Below are 14320 nucleotides of genomic sequence, written 5' to 3'. Positions count from 1 at the left end.
TCCTTTCTAAGGATCATTGAGACCCCATAAGGTGAAATATTGCATTGTGCCCCAGTCCGAGGGAGACTGACAGTCATTTATAGCTTCTTCCATTTTCTAATGATTGCTCCAACAGTGGACCTTTTTTCATCAAGCTGTTTCCAATTTCCTTGTATCCCTTTTCATCCTTGTGGAGATGAACAATTTTGTCTCTAGTGTCTTTGGACAGGTCTTTGTTCTTGGCCATGTTAGTAGTTGGGTTCTTACTGAATGTATGGGCTTGACAGGTCTCTTTATGCAACTAATGACCTCAAACAGGTGCATCTAATTTAGAAAAATAAAGGGAGTGGAGGTGGACATTTTGAATACAGACTAAGAGGTCTTGAGGGTCAGAATTGTAGCTGATAGACAGGTGTTCAAATACTTATTTGCAGCTGTATCATATAAATAAATGGTTAAAAAACATCTTGATTTCTTGATTTTCATTTAGATCATGTCTCTCATTGTGGACATGCACCTGCAATGACAATTTCATACCCCTCCATGATTAGTGGGAGAACTTGCAAAATATCAGAGTGATTAAATATCTATTTTCTTGTATATACACCTTGCTAGATATAAGCAATATACAATCTAAGTTATATACAGGCAAATACCTATGCATTTCCGTGTGAGGGCACAAAGGCATCCTAAGCTAGCTTACACTGGTTTGTTGTAATTGTTAGAGAAATGACATCTGTTCAAATAAACTATCAAAACTATCTCTAAGGCAGATGAGCTGGAGGCTAAATGTGCAACAAAGCTGTGTCATCTCTTTGCTAGTAGAGTGGGAGGTATTGACCAAGACAGAGCTGAGTAAAGCTTCCTTGCTGCTGCCCAAAGGCGATCCAGAGACAGCTATGTGACACGGTTCATTTTTTTCTAGACAGGTTCATGAGTCGGCTGGCATTCCTTATCTTGACATCACTTCCCTTATTGTTTGAGGCAGGTGCATCGGTCTCTGTCTGTTACTTTTCGTTGCAGAAGGCTGTGATGCATATATATCATGGCACTGAGCACTAAGGGAACAATTCATCCTGTCTTAAACTAACAACAGGCTGTTCTGTGATATAAGCACTTGCATCTTACTTACACCATCTACATATTGTCACAACAGATTTGTGGCAAGCACTTACTGCTTCTCTACTGTTCTCTCTCTCTCTCTGTATAAATAGGAAAGTTTTGCTATGAATTATGATTTTGCATTTTAGTGTTTGGATTTCAAACAATAGCTGCTTACTGAAATTCATCCAACTAAAAGATTTTAGAAAATGATTATTTTGCAAATCGATTCATCTGACCAGCATTTTTTTTTTTTATTAATCGATTAATGATCAGATAGCCAAAAGGTTCGTTAAAGAAGACTTTTTGTGAAATCATACTAAGTGAAAATAAAACTTTTCCAATTGAGGAGTTTTAGATAGAGCATATTGACAAAGGAAAAAGATTTTTACCTGAATTGCAAAATGATTACACTTTTTTTTTTTTTAAATACTTTTAGATATAATTGCTGCTCAACGTGGGTTGCTCTGTTGCTAAAGGCAAATTTTAGTCTCTACACTCCAGTAAATGATTACTTTAATAATCGAATAATGGTTTCAGCCCAAGTTTTGAGAAAAGCCTAACTAAGTTATAGTGTTTTTAGACACTGAATAAGTTTATAGCAAACTATTTGTATGACGTTTGCTGGAGTTGGGCTATTGTCATACGTTCAGGATAAACTCTGATGATTCTGCCAATGTTTATGGTAGCTACTCTAGTGAAACCAATCAAATTTCCAATCATCATTATTCAGCTAATAAATAATGAAGGTGGGTTTGACAGCAGTATGATTGATGGTTTCTACTCAAGTGGCATAAGTGATTAAAAACTGTTGTATGATACTGACAATAGTTGTAGTTCTACCAATATCAAATTACTGACTAATTAATTAGAATCACTAACAGTATTGCTTTCCTAATAGTTTTTCTCCCTTTTAAGTTTCTCCACCCCTCCAATCAATATGATGCATTGACTGCTCTTTTCAAATTATTTGGTATTAAAATCCTAATCATGGCTGAAATAAAACTCTCTAAACAGCTTATTATGAGGAAATCAAGCTACCTCAAGATAATTTCTGTAATCAGAATCCTGTGGTGAGAGCAGAAAGAAAAGATTACATTTCTTTCTGAATGTGCAAACAGATGCCGTGTGGCTTTTGAATCCCAGAGTCAGATGTAACATTCGTATTAGCATGCAGTGATACATCATTTCTGATGTTCTTGTACAGTACTCTATTCTGACAGATAACCAGGTAATGAACAGAGAAGCCTGGGGGATCAAAATTAGGTGTTACATTTGAATTACAACATTAATTATTCATGAATTAGCAATATTTCATAATTTTTTTCCTAGTTATCTGTATTTCATCTCAGCTTTATCTGTTAATGAGTATAAGATTAGATCCTTTCAAATTCTGATTTTGAAAAGGGAATGAAGTACATGGACATTCAAATATTATATCATTGGTTGACAGGAAAGATAAAGCATTTGAAAGAAAATACATATTTTCAGGTTGTGTGGAGATTTCTTGAGGACCCAAAAGCAGAGACCGAAGCAAAGTGGTTTCCTGTAGGTTTCATAATCCAAAGGGCAACGGAAGCAAAAACCATAACCAGAAAACAACACAAAATAAAAAATGAAACCAATAAATTAGAAAACACAAAAAGAAGTGAATAGAAGTATAACTGAAAACTTAAAAAGGAAACTTATTATAGAATCATGAAACATATTATGTCAGGAGTTCAAACTGGAACCAATTGGCTTTTAGCATGAACAAGTACAGTAGTAACCTAGCAGCTATTCCTTTTCCCTCAATAATTTCACTTTCAAATCAAGACGCTCGTCTTTGATTTTGATCTTTAGGTTCCTCCCGTTCCTGAACGACTTTTACTTTTGTTTCTCCCCTACTGATGAAAAAAATCTGCACATAGTTTGAAAATCTAAATTTGAGATGCAAACTGCAAACGTTTGAAGGTTTTATCTGTGTGTTCTTTTCTAGATACAAATTAACACAATGACATCTCTCCAGGACTTAGAATGGTTTGCCAATTGAATATTTGAAAGAATGAGATTACCTGATAGAGCCTCAGTTGTGTGGCTGTGTTCTGCTCCAAACGCATTATCAAATAAAGTTTTACCATAAGTGTTCGAGTCATTCTTCCAAAGTGTCAAACTGAGGTCACTAGTTCAGAAACAGTTACTTGTGTGACCTTCTTTACTCCCCTTTAATCCCCCCACTTCATGCTTCATTTGAAAGCTTTTCCAGTTATGTATTTAACTTTGTAACATGTTGAGTGTCTAGATAAAAAAGCTGATCTAAATAGTCAGGGGCCTGACTATTTACTGGTAGCCAGTGTGAGGCTTATTGAGTAGAAAATTACTATGTTTGGTAAGAAAGTATCACGAATCTATTGACAGAAGCAATATATTCTCTGCAAAGTCTGAAGTAAAGAAATTTAGGTACCATAAAATGAGGAATCGTAGCACAGGATTTGAAAAGCTATTTAATTCAAAACTAATGGAAGGGATTGTCATAGAGGTTTTAAATTTGCCAAATAGTGAGGATAAACTTTAACATTGGGAGAGATTGGATGGCAGCTGATGATATTAAAAAGCAGTGACCAAAGAACAATTAATATGACCCCATTGTTATCATTATATCAACATGGTTTTCCTTGAATACCTTTTCTTTTTAAGGTCAAACAAACAAATTAACTTAAAAATCGGTTGCACTGGGTATGAAATTACACAATGGTGTCAAATATGATATTCATCTCTGCTCAAAATCTTTCCTCTAGGGACAAAACTTTGGATAAAACTGTAAAGAGTTGGAATACAACTATTTATTTTACATGAGGTCTTGATGCTGCTGCTTGCAGTTACAGTTTGTAGGAAGAACTAGAATTGAAACACGATAATACATTCTCAAATATTTCTAAATCTATTCAAACATTGTGGATTTTGCCCAGATCTAGCCGTGGCTTTAAGAATAAAGAATCTGTGCCACACTGCATTCTATTGTATTTTCCCTCACCCATTCTGCGACTGAGACCTACCAAAACTCTGCACAGCCTTGAAAATCCAGCTACAATTCCGAGGTTGAAGCGGTAGTTACCATGGCAACTGTGCTTTTTATTTTTGGCTCCTTTGAAACAGTGTGCAAGATTTAGAGATCCCGAATGTTATGTAAGATGAAGTACCCTGTTTCAGACTGGGGTTTCCCACTGCAGCGAACTTAATTAATTATGGAGGAATGGCACACACTTCAGGTGCTCCAGTGTGTACATAAGGGCCCTGATCACATCCTTTCATTTTATGAATCAGACTATAATTTCTTTGCAGGAAGCTGTAGGCACAAGTTCTACTGTTAAAAGAAGTGTTAGATACATTCTTCTGATTTGCTCTGTCAGTTAGAAAAGCCCCATATCTTATTAGTAGATTTAATTTGATCTGGTTTATTTATTTTAAGCCATACAATCACAATATATACATATATAAAGCATTGTGTCACAAACTAATCTGCATACTGTGTACCCCATGCTGGCAAAAGAAACCAACAAATATTAAACAGAGATCTATTCTGCAGCATATGTATAAACATGAAACTTTTATGCAATACTTTTGCATCTATACATAATCGGAAGTCAATTTGGCTAAACAAAAAAGAAGATAACTATTTTACTCCCATTCCCTATTCTAAAATAATATATATGGTTGTTACTGTACTTAAGATATAATAAACCGCATCTGGTCTTTGTATTGTATGTCAAGAATAGTTCATTTCTGCATAATGTATATTTATAATACAGACATATGTATTGATATAATGTGTCTCGGTTCAGAGGTGAAAAGACAAAGATCTATATGGTGGTGTTCAGTGTTTAAAACAATAATACTTATAGAAAAAATGAATTGAAACATCATATTAAAATAAATAAACCTACAATACCTCTAGACATTAAACTTAGGTGACAGTAACATTTTTATAATATCAAAACCTTATTTTCAAAATTTGCTTTCAATGTTTTAACTGCATTTAGAAGTAGTTGATTGAGCTTTACATAGTCTTAATACTGACTGTAATGGCCTTCATTTGTATAAAGCTTTATATAGTTCAAATAGCCCTTTAGATACTCAGTTATCCATCCAATCATGCACATATTAAATTACTAATGATTGCAAGATAGTATAGCCACAGCTGTCTTGGATCTCGCTAACAAAAACGAGGCAGATGTACAGAGGCATTTTAGTACCTTGTTGTGGCTCTCCAACCACCATCAGTCGGATGATGGCCAACGGAAAGAATTACAAGACAGACACAGCAGGGATTTAACGCTTTGCTTGCAAGACTGCTGCTTGTCCTGCAGCACCGTCACAGCACCCTTTGTCCTCCAGAAGCCTAAACCTATAGCAGCATAATTATAGAGAAAGCTCAGGATAACCTGAGCCACTCTAACTATAAGCTTTATCAAAAAGGAAAGTTTTAAGCCGCTGAAATAGAGATTAATTAGGTCAAGGAACCTACATACCAGGAAAGACAATAACCCTTATTTACATGCATGGATCACTGTCAGATGTGTATAAAGAATTATAGTAATAAATTAGAAAAGAACTTGCAGAGCGCAGACCTCCACTAAGCAGCAGAATTTGCCCCATATTGTGACTATTGTAAAACTTGCACATGATCTGGATCATTTTCAAATGTTTTGCTCTTACCTTATCCATTCCCTCTGCTTTCTTTTTTGATCAGCAGATCAATAATTCAAGCAAAGCATGCCTCACTTTATTCTGTTCTTGTCTTATTCCGCTGCTGAAGCTCTCAATAGTCACTGCTACCGCCTTCTGGTTTAGGGGCGAACTGCTTGTTCCGCCAAATAATGTTAAAAGATCCTGCATCCAGATTATTATGTGGATCATCACCAAAATGTAATAGATTGTTCATTGCACTGAGGTACACTTTTGGTAAAAATGTCATTACAATCTGTTTATAACTTTTCAAGTTATCTTGTACACAGACAGACAGACAAACACACATACTAACTCACCTTGGAGGAGTTAAAAAATGTTGTATTTTAACATTAACAATTAACACTAAAGATAAAGTTTTGAATTTGAAAGAATTATTTTAATTATTGCAATTCCTTTTCTGATTTCATGATTTTCATGGATTTTTCTCCTTTCCTTTTATCTTCAACAGACCAGAAGTTTACATCTTGGTCCCCACCTCGAAAGGTAAATGAAGGAAGACGTGTCGCCTCTGCCAGGAACATGAAGGGCTTATCAGGCAGTCGTTCCCAACATCATATTCCTTTATCTCATGGTTTGGACTACGATCCCCACGTTCATGACTTCCATGGCCACCATGGCTCTGACTCCCGCCACCCATCATACCTGCTCAGTCCCACAGAGAGCTGCCCTGTGGACTTTCACCACCGGTACTCACCCAGGAGCTCCATCCACTCCGACTGCATGATGATGTCCCCTGTCATGATGCCCCCAACAGCTGCATCTGACCACATCTCCAGCAGTACCTTCCCCAGAATGCACTACAGCTCTCAGTATTACGACTCTGCCACACGGGAAGACTGTGCTGCCATTACAGCCTCTGCCACCTCACCTGCTGTTGCTGCTGCAGCGGCAGCAGCTGCTGCCTCCTCCCACCATGCCGGCACCAAAAGCAATCGCCTTCCAGCTAATCTGTTAGACCAGTTTGAGAAGCAGATGCCCCTCCACCGCGATGGGTTCCACACGCTACAGTACCAGCGCACCTCTACAACCACTGAGCAACGCAGCGAGAGTCCCGGCCGTATCAGACACCTTGTTCATTCTGTTCAGAAGCTCTTCACCAAGTCCCACTCCTTGGAGGGGTCATCAAAGATGAATGGCACAAAGGCTGATATTGTTGGAGGAGGAGCAGGGTCTTATTACCACCATGGTCATCACTCCACAAAACACGGGAGCAAGAGGAGCAAAAGCAAAGACCGTAAGCACCGTTCGGGAGGTTGGTGGAGCTCCGATGACAACTTGGACAGTGACAGCACCTACCGCACACCTAGTGTGATGTCAAGACACCATGGGGAACATGTCAGCCACTGCTACCCAGACTCCATGCATAGCCATCACTTTGGACAAATGTCGCTCAAGGGCTCCAAGAGTAACAATGATGTCAAGTGCTCAGCCTGTGAAAGCATGGCTATGGCACCTGAGGGCAAATTTATGAAGAGGAGCTCCTGGTCGACACTAACAGTCAGCCAAGCCAAGGAGGCCTACAGGAAGTCATCACTTAATTTAGACAAACCCATGATGCACACAGAACTCAAAACATCTCGAGCATGTCACTACCTTCAGGTGAGTGAACTTCATTTGCCACCGTTTATCTTTATGGTATATTTAAAAAGATATATTGATTACAATATTTGGCCTCAAACTCATAATAACAATTATATTGTAATACATTTTAAAAATTAAACTTGTCTATAAAGTAAAATAACCCTCTATATTTTATTTATCAATTTACAAATGTATTGTGATGAAGTAGAGTTTAGCTGACTCACCAGTGATGTTTAAGACACTGCTCCATTATAACACATTTGAGAAAATGTCTATAAAGCTTTTCAACCTCGCCTAATGTTATTAATTCTTATTAAAACCGGTCTGTCTAGACTCAGTCTTCAGAAAATACCCATGAATTTCAAGGACACTGAAATACCAGGCAAACAGTAGCATTTTTTTTATGTTGATATGATTCATTAATTATCAGGGTCATTATTGTTTTAATGCAATTCCAGTTAATACACATGTGAATAATGTGGTGTGTGCATAAATAGAAATGTATGTTGAAAAGTGCAGGTAGTGCAAGTGCAGCCAATCAAATTGGCTGATTGTCTTTTTGACTGTCTGGAGGGGTGTGTGCATCGATCATGGGAGAGTGTATTTGTTTAAGTTGGTGTTTTTGTTTTGGCATCAGAGTAGAGACCATTTTTCTGGTTTTACATTCAAACCGAGGACAATTGAGGACATTTAGCTGCTTTTCATTTCCTTTTTTTTTAATGGCCAGATCAGGGACTGAAGTGTGAATTGAGTTTAGGTTAAGGTTAGGGTGAGGTATGCAGTGGTTAGGTGTAGGATTATTGTCAGGGTTAAGGCATAGAAGGGGTCAAAAATAACAAAAATTCAATGAAAGTCAATAGGAGACAATAGGGCATACAGAACAAGTAAGTGGGAGGATATGTCATCTTTCATTTATATCACATATTACTAAAATTCTTTTACACGCCAGTAAAGAAATGAGAATGATTCCTACTAACTGTTCAACTGGTAAAAATATATATATTTTTAAATTTCTTTAGTGAGAAAACAATTTTTTTTCTCAGTCTATGTGTCGTTATGTGAATTATTAGCTAGCCTAAAGTGGGGTTTCCCAAAGTGGGGGTCAGGGGTAAGGTAATTTTCAGATTCATTGAGCGCCATTCATGTAGCGCCTAAGATTTATGGAGGCTGTAAAGTGTCAAAATAAAATAATACAATATTTCTGTCAGGTTTGGTGGAAGTTTGAGAGGAGGACCGAAAAGCAGAGACTGAAGAACAAGAGCAAAGAAATGACTGACTGAACAGGAGGTGTATATATATTAGACACAGAAACAAAGACCAGGCTAATCAGCAGACTGGGAGCAGGTGTGGACAGAGGAATCTAGAAGGGAGCAAGGGGAAAGGAGACAGACACTTAAACAATTAAACAATTAACCCTTGCATAAGGTTGTTTGTGTGTTCCCTTAAGTGGAAACTGTTTACTGTTTGAGCTCAAGTCCTTTCACTCATTCATCAAATATTAGCACTGAGGTAGTAAATCATGGTTAAAAACTTTGTGTTTATCTATAGCAAGCGCTTTAAATAATGATAAGACGTTGTCTTGAATTTCAGATCCATGCTTGATTGCAGAGGTAATATTTAGAGGCTTTAGGATTCACAGTTGCACATGAAAATAGAAGCTGTTATTCTGTCTGTGCTATATGGAGTCCTTTAATGGGAAGGCATGCTTTGGCAGGCTTTCTGTGTTGGGCAAGTGAAGAGGCTGCAGGTGGCACATGGGCACAATCTGTTCTAAGCATGTTCAGAGAGAGAAGCCTCTTTAGTGAGAAAATGAAAGGGGAGATTTGTGCAATGGTGGTGGCTAATGACCAGTTTGTTCGTCAGATATATTAGATTTTATTTTCTGGGTTCTTTTATGAGTAATTTTAAATGTTTTATTACATTAAAGGACATGTATACAGGCTGGTAGTAAGCTTTTTCTTCCCTCAATAAGTTGTATCCCTCTGAATTAGGAACGTATATTCTTGGTGCTTGATATATATTGATAAAAATAGACTAACTGGACATTTCCACCTAATAGAAACAGGATTTTGCTGTTATTATCTTTTGTGGGAGTGAATGTGTCCACGTGTAATAATAATAATAATAATAATAAATCCAATTTGTACCGCACTTTTCATTAACAAAAATCTCAAAGTGCTACACAGTGCAAATAAAATCAAAGATAAAAATCATCATCATAAAAATCATGTGGTCATTAACAAAAATCTCAAAGTGCAACAGTGCAATCTACACAGTGCAAATAAAATCAAAGATAAAAAAAAACATCATAAAAATCATGTGGAGGCAGAATAGGCTTGCTTAAATAAAAAAGTCTTCAAGCCTCTTTTAAAATCAATCAGTGGTTGTGGAGCTCTCAGATGATCTGGGAGAGAGTTCCAGAGACGGGGGGCAGCGACAGCGAAGGCCCGATCTCCCATGGACCTTAATCTGGAGCGAGGAAGGTGAAGGAAGTTGCAGTCTTGTGATCGAAGAGATCTGGTGGATGAATGTGGAGTGAGAAGGTCCTTCAGATAATCCGGTGAGGATCCGTTTAAACACTGATGGGTGATGAGCGCGATTTTGTATTGAATTCTGCAGGTGATGGGAAGCCAGTGAAGGTCATGCAGAATAGGTGTAATATGGGCAGATTTGCGGGCCCTCAAGAGAATCCTGGCTGCGCTGTTTTGAATGTATTGGAGCTTTTGAAGATGTTTTTTATGGATTCCAACAAACAGAGAGTTGCAGTAGTCTAACCTGGAGGGGACAAATGCATGAACGAGAGTCTCAGCATCAGAAAAAGAAAGAAACGGACAAATTTTGGAGATATTACGAAGATGAAGGAAACAGATTTTAAACAGATGCTTAATGTGATTTTCAAAAGTAAGTTGAGAATCCATTCTAAGTCCAAGATTTGTAACTATGGTGGAAAAGGGGATGTCTTGTCCAGAAAAGAAAACAGTCGTCATAGTTGAAGATTGAACCTGGTGAGGTGTTCTGATCAGCATGGCCTCAGTTTTGGAGCAGTTTAACTCTGTGGGGACCCTCTCTTGCACAAAGTTCTGTATGAAATGGAAAAAGTGCCAATCAAACACCTTGGTGTGTATGCTGTAGCTGTGTTTAAAAAACTTGCAGTGGAAAACATTGAGCACCTTCTGTGATCTTTTTGACCACCCTTCGAAGGGCATTCACCCTAGGTTAACAACTGTTGCAAGCAATCACTGAAGCTTGTGAGGAGCACTCTGAGTAATAAATACAAGAAGAAATAAACAAAGTAAACTCAAAATACCTGAGGAATTTTTAATGTCCTTGTGGATTTAAAAAATACATAAATCTTAAAATATGAATGCATTGCTGGCTATACAAAGCAATCTATACACTTTCAATGGAGTCAAATATACAGTTCCATTTAAATGGATGGTATGTTATATTAATATTACTATTTCAATTACAATTAAAAAGAGAAAAAGATTTGCATTAACCAGTAGCTGTTTAAGTGCCCCGTAATGGCAATGTCAATAAAAACATTGTGCACAATTATAGGTTGGTACAGTAGGTCATTAAATAACATAAACAAGTCCAGGGGGCAATTACTAATAAAGAGGGTAACTTTAATCAAAACGAATAAGTTGGTGTACCACCTGATTATCAGAGATTTAAAAGTCAAATGGGGCTCGACCTCTAATACCTAGCTGCTGAGCAAGTTGCACAGCAGCTTCTTTCAGTCTAGCATCTCAAGTTGTTGATTACCTGATAAGAAAAGATGCACAAAACTGTGGTTTCATTGTCATCCTGTACAGGGTAGTTTAACTAAAATAATTAGAGGTAATTAGAGGTCTCTTTATGAAGAATCCTTAGCTTTTCTGCAGGCAGCTAGGGTGGGTAATCTTCTTTTTTGTCCAGTGTGTCCACTGCACAATACACAGAGAGCAGACTTTACTTTACTTTGGATTCAAGTTTTTTTTTAAGACATTTTGAGTTTTGCTTAGTCTGGGTGATATAGGTGTGCTGAAATGTTATGTTATTTTCATAAATAAAAAGCAGCGTATAATGCAACTTTCCAGTACAAGAACAAGGTTTGTGATTATTTTGATTAACAAATAAAAATCATAAAACTTCTATGTTTGTATTTAACTCTCTTTACTCAAAAGCCTCTAAATGAAATCCAATTTAGTGCTAATAACAAATGTTTGGAACCAGTTTTTTAATTCAGTTTTAATTGTAGAAAACCCTTTCTGTTGGTCTTTTCACATAAAATCTCAATAAATGGTAAATAGCCTGTAATTAAATAGCACTTTTTTCCAGTCAGGACCGGACCATATAGCTTCCCACTGGCGCCACCGGCCCTCTGATCAATGTTAAGCAATGCGGGTGAAGTGTATTGCCCAAGGACACAACAATACTAAAAGCAGAGATTTGAACCGACAACCCTTCGGTTGCAGGGCAAACTCCAACATCTGACGTCACTTTCGCTCTAAGATACAATTAATTTATTTTGTAATGCAAAAACGTTTAATTTTTCTCAAATTCTTATTATATCTGTAAGGTACTGCTTTTCAATAAGTAATTATTAAGTTAAGTTCTAACAGGGAATAAAAGCAGAATGTGAAATCATATTATTCCTCAATATCTCCATTAGTTTACTGAAATGTCGCAAGGGAACAAATTAAATCCCAGAACTAAGTCTCCGCATTTTCCATCTTGGGCTGTTATTCATCTGAAAATTAAGTTTTCAAATATAATTTTCCTAGAAAGTAAGAGTTGACTTGCTCACCCTGGTGTAACCAAATTACCTTTTGAATGGATTAAATTTTTTATCCAAAGGTTATTTTCATACAAACTCTCTTTGGTGTTATAGTAACTAATGAGGCCATAAAGCACCTTGTCTATCTAGCAGCCTCAGAGGCACAGCAGAGCAGGTCTTTTCAGGTATATCCATAATATGAGCTCTAACAGTGGTGCTAATGAGCTGGTGCACAGCCTCAATAACTGATTGCTTGCTTGTTAACTACAGTCCCCGGTGATCAACGGCTGCACATTATGATGAAAATTAGTCTCTTTTTTTCTGCTGTCTTAGTTTGTGCATTATGGATGGGTGGATGCACTTCTGTTTGTGTGAGAACCTAAAATTATTTGCTGTGTATGGTTAATTACTTTTGTTTTTTCATTTTAGGAGTTTCAGGATTTCTTGTCCTTCATATTTCAGTCGAGGTCACTGCTCTGTGATTAGATTCAATAAATTGAAAGAGAGGGAGAGGAGAAATTTGTGCAGGAGCTGATCTTGTTCATGAACAGAATAGGAGTAGAGGAATGGAGAGACAATCTTTAATGCCAGAATCAAAAAAAGCAATCAGCTTCTGCACTTTCTGTGACAGTAGTTAAGCAGTTGTGACAGAGACACAGCCAAGCCATGTAAGTGGATGAAGTGACTGGCAGAGCTGAGGAGTCTGTGCTGTGAACTATTATTTCCAGAACCAAAAAAGCCTCTTATTGGTCAAACAGATGAAACGTTTCTTTTGTTATGGCTTTTACTTTACTTGATGTGATATTTTGAGTTTTTCAACCACTGATTTTGTTATCTTTTTTTATTTCTCTCTTTCGAAATTAGCCAACAAAATATAAAACTAACTCACACACTATTGCTCAGACTGGTTTCAAAAGGTTTTATTATCCTGATCCAACAAAAACTAAAGTATGATTTGAGGTATTTTTACGCATGCTAGAGCTGATGATAGCCCCAGTTCTGGTTTTTAACTTGTCTTTAATTTAGGGCTGAAACAATAAATCTGATTAATCATGATTAATCGATTATTGAAATAATCATTTACTAATTTACACTCTAAAACATGCCTTTAGCTGACAGAGCAACCCACTTCCAGCGGCCATTATACAAAAATGGTAAAGAAAATATGTAAACATTTTGCATTTAAGATGAAAAAAAAAACTTTTTCACATCAATATTCTTTTTACAGAACTCCTCAAGTGGAAAAGTTTTGTTTCACTTGGTTTAATTTCATGAAGTGTGTTTTTAAGGAACCTTTGGCTATTTAATTATTAATTGATTTGTTGAAAAAATTATTGGCAGATGAATCGATTTGCAAAATAATCACTCGTTGCAGCCCTACTTTCATTAAACACCCCTTCCTTTAAGAATTGAAGCAGCAGCATTTATGACTTGCCTTACAAAAGCTTTCATGAAGGTTGATATTTTCACATTTTTGTCATGTTACAACCACATACATATGTTGTCGCATTGGATTATTTTATAATAAACTCTGACAATGTAGTGTATAATTATGCAGTGGAAGAAAAAGCATAAATATTTTTTCACAAATTTCAACCTGAAAAGTTTGTTTCCATCACTGATATGTCTAATTTGAATAAATTGATAATGAATTGTCTTGAGGAGTCCCATAATTCATATGTTGATTACACATGGAATCCCTATATCAAACATTGTGCTGTGAAGATCTCCAAGATTTTTTGGCAGAAATACAAAAATAAAGGGAAAACAAAACAAAAAAATGTTAATTGTTGTTAACTAATGTCACTTTCAAAACAAATCCTGTTTGCCACAATCCATGTAGTAAAACAGCAAGTGAAAGCAAGAATTTCTAACTGCTATGCTTGAAGAATAGCTTCTTAACACAAACAAAGCATTGTGGTGCAAGGATCATGTGGAGAGTTGGCAAGAAAATGCACGGACATAAGTGTAGAAATATTCTGGACTGAAACCTTTTGGAGTCTGAAAGACTTATAATGAAGTCAGTGTTTTTATCTTTAGCATATGAGCTCTGATCATACAGGTAGAGTCAAAATAGAGTGTTTACAGATACTCTTTATCTATTTTGAATCTATAAAAATGCAAAGTTGGTAAAAGAAAAAAAAAAAAAAAAAAGAAACAAACAACAAA

General features: G+C 36.5%; 1 protein-coding gene across 3 annotated transcripts in view; it reads left to right on the top strand.

Moving 5' to 3' along the window:
- Positions 1 to 14320, top strand: part of LOC119771577 (disks large-associated protein 2-like) — a 156186-nt gene that overhangs the window by 79728 nt on the left and 62138 nt on the right. For all 3 annotated transcript variants that reach the window (XM_038267658.1, XM_038267659.1, XM_038267660.1), the window contains one exon: positions 6257 to 7407. In XM_038267658.1, coding sequence (XP_038123586.1) covers positions 6257 to 7407 — 1151 coding nt within the window. The remainder of the gene's footprint in view (positions 1 to 6256; positions 7408 to 14320) is intronic.

The sequence above is a fragment of the Cyprinodon tularosa genome, unplaced genomic scaffold (genome assembly GCF_016077235.1).
Source record: "Cyprinodon tularosa strain WSP-4 unplaced genomic scaffold, ASM1607723v1 ctg68, whole genome shotgun sequence".
NCBI classification, from domain to species: domain Eukaryota; kingdom Metazoa; phylum Chordata; class Actinopteri; order Cyprinodontiformes; family Cyprinodontidae; genus Cyprinodon; species Cyprinodon tularosa.
This window is presented reverse-complemented; position numbering and strand designations above follow the sequence as displayed.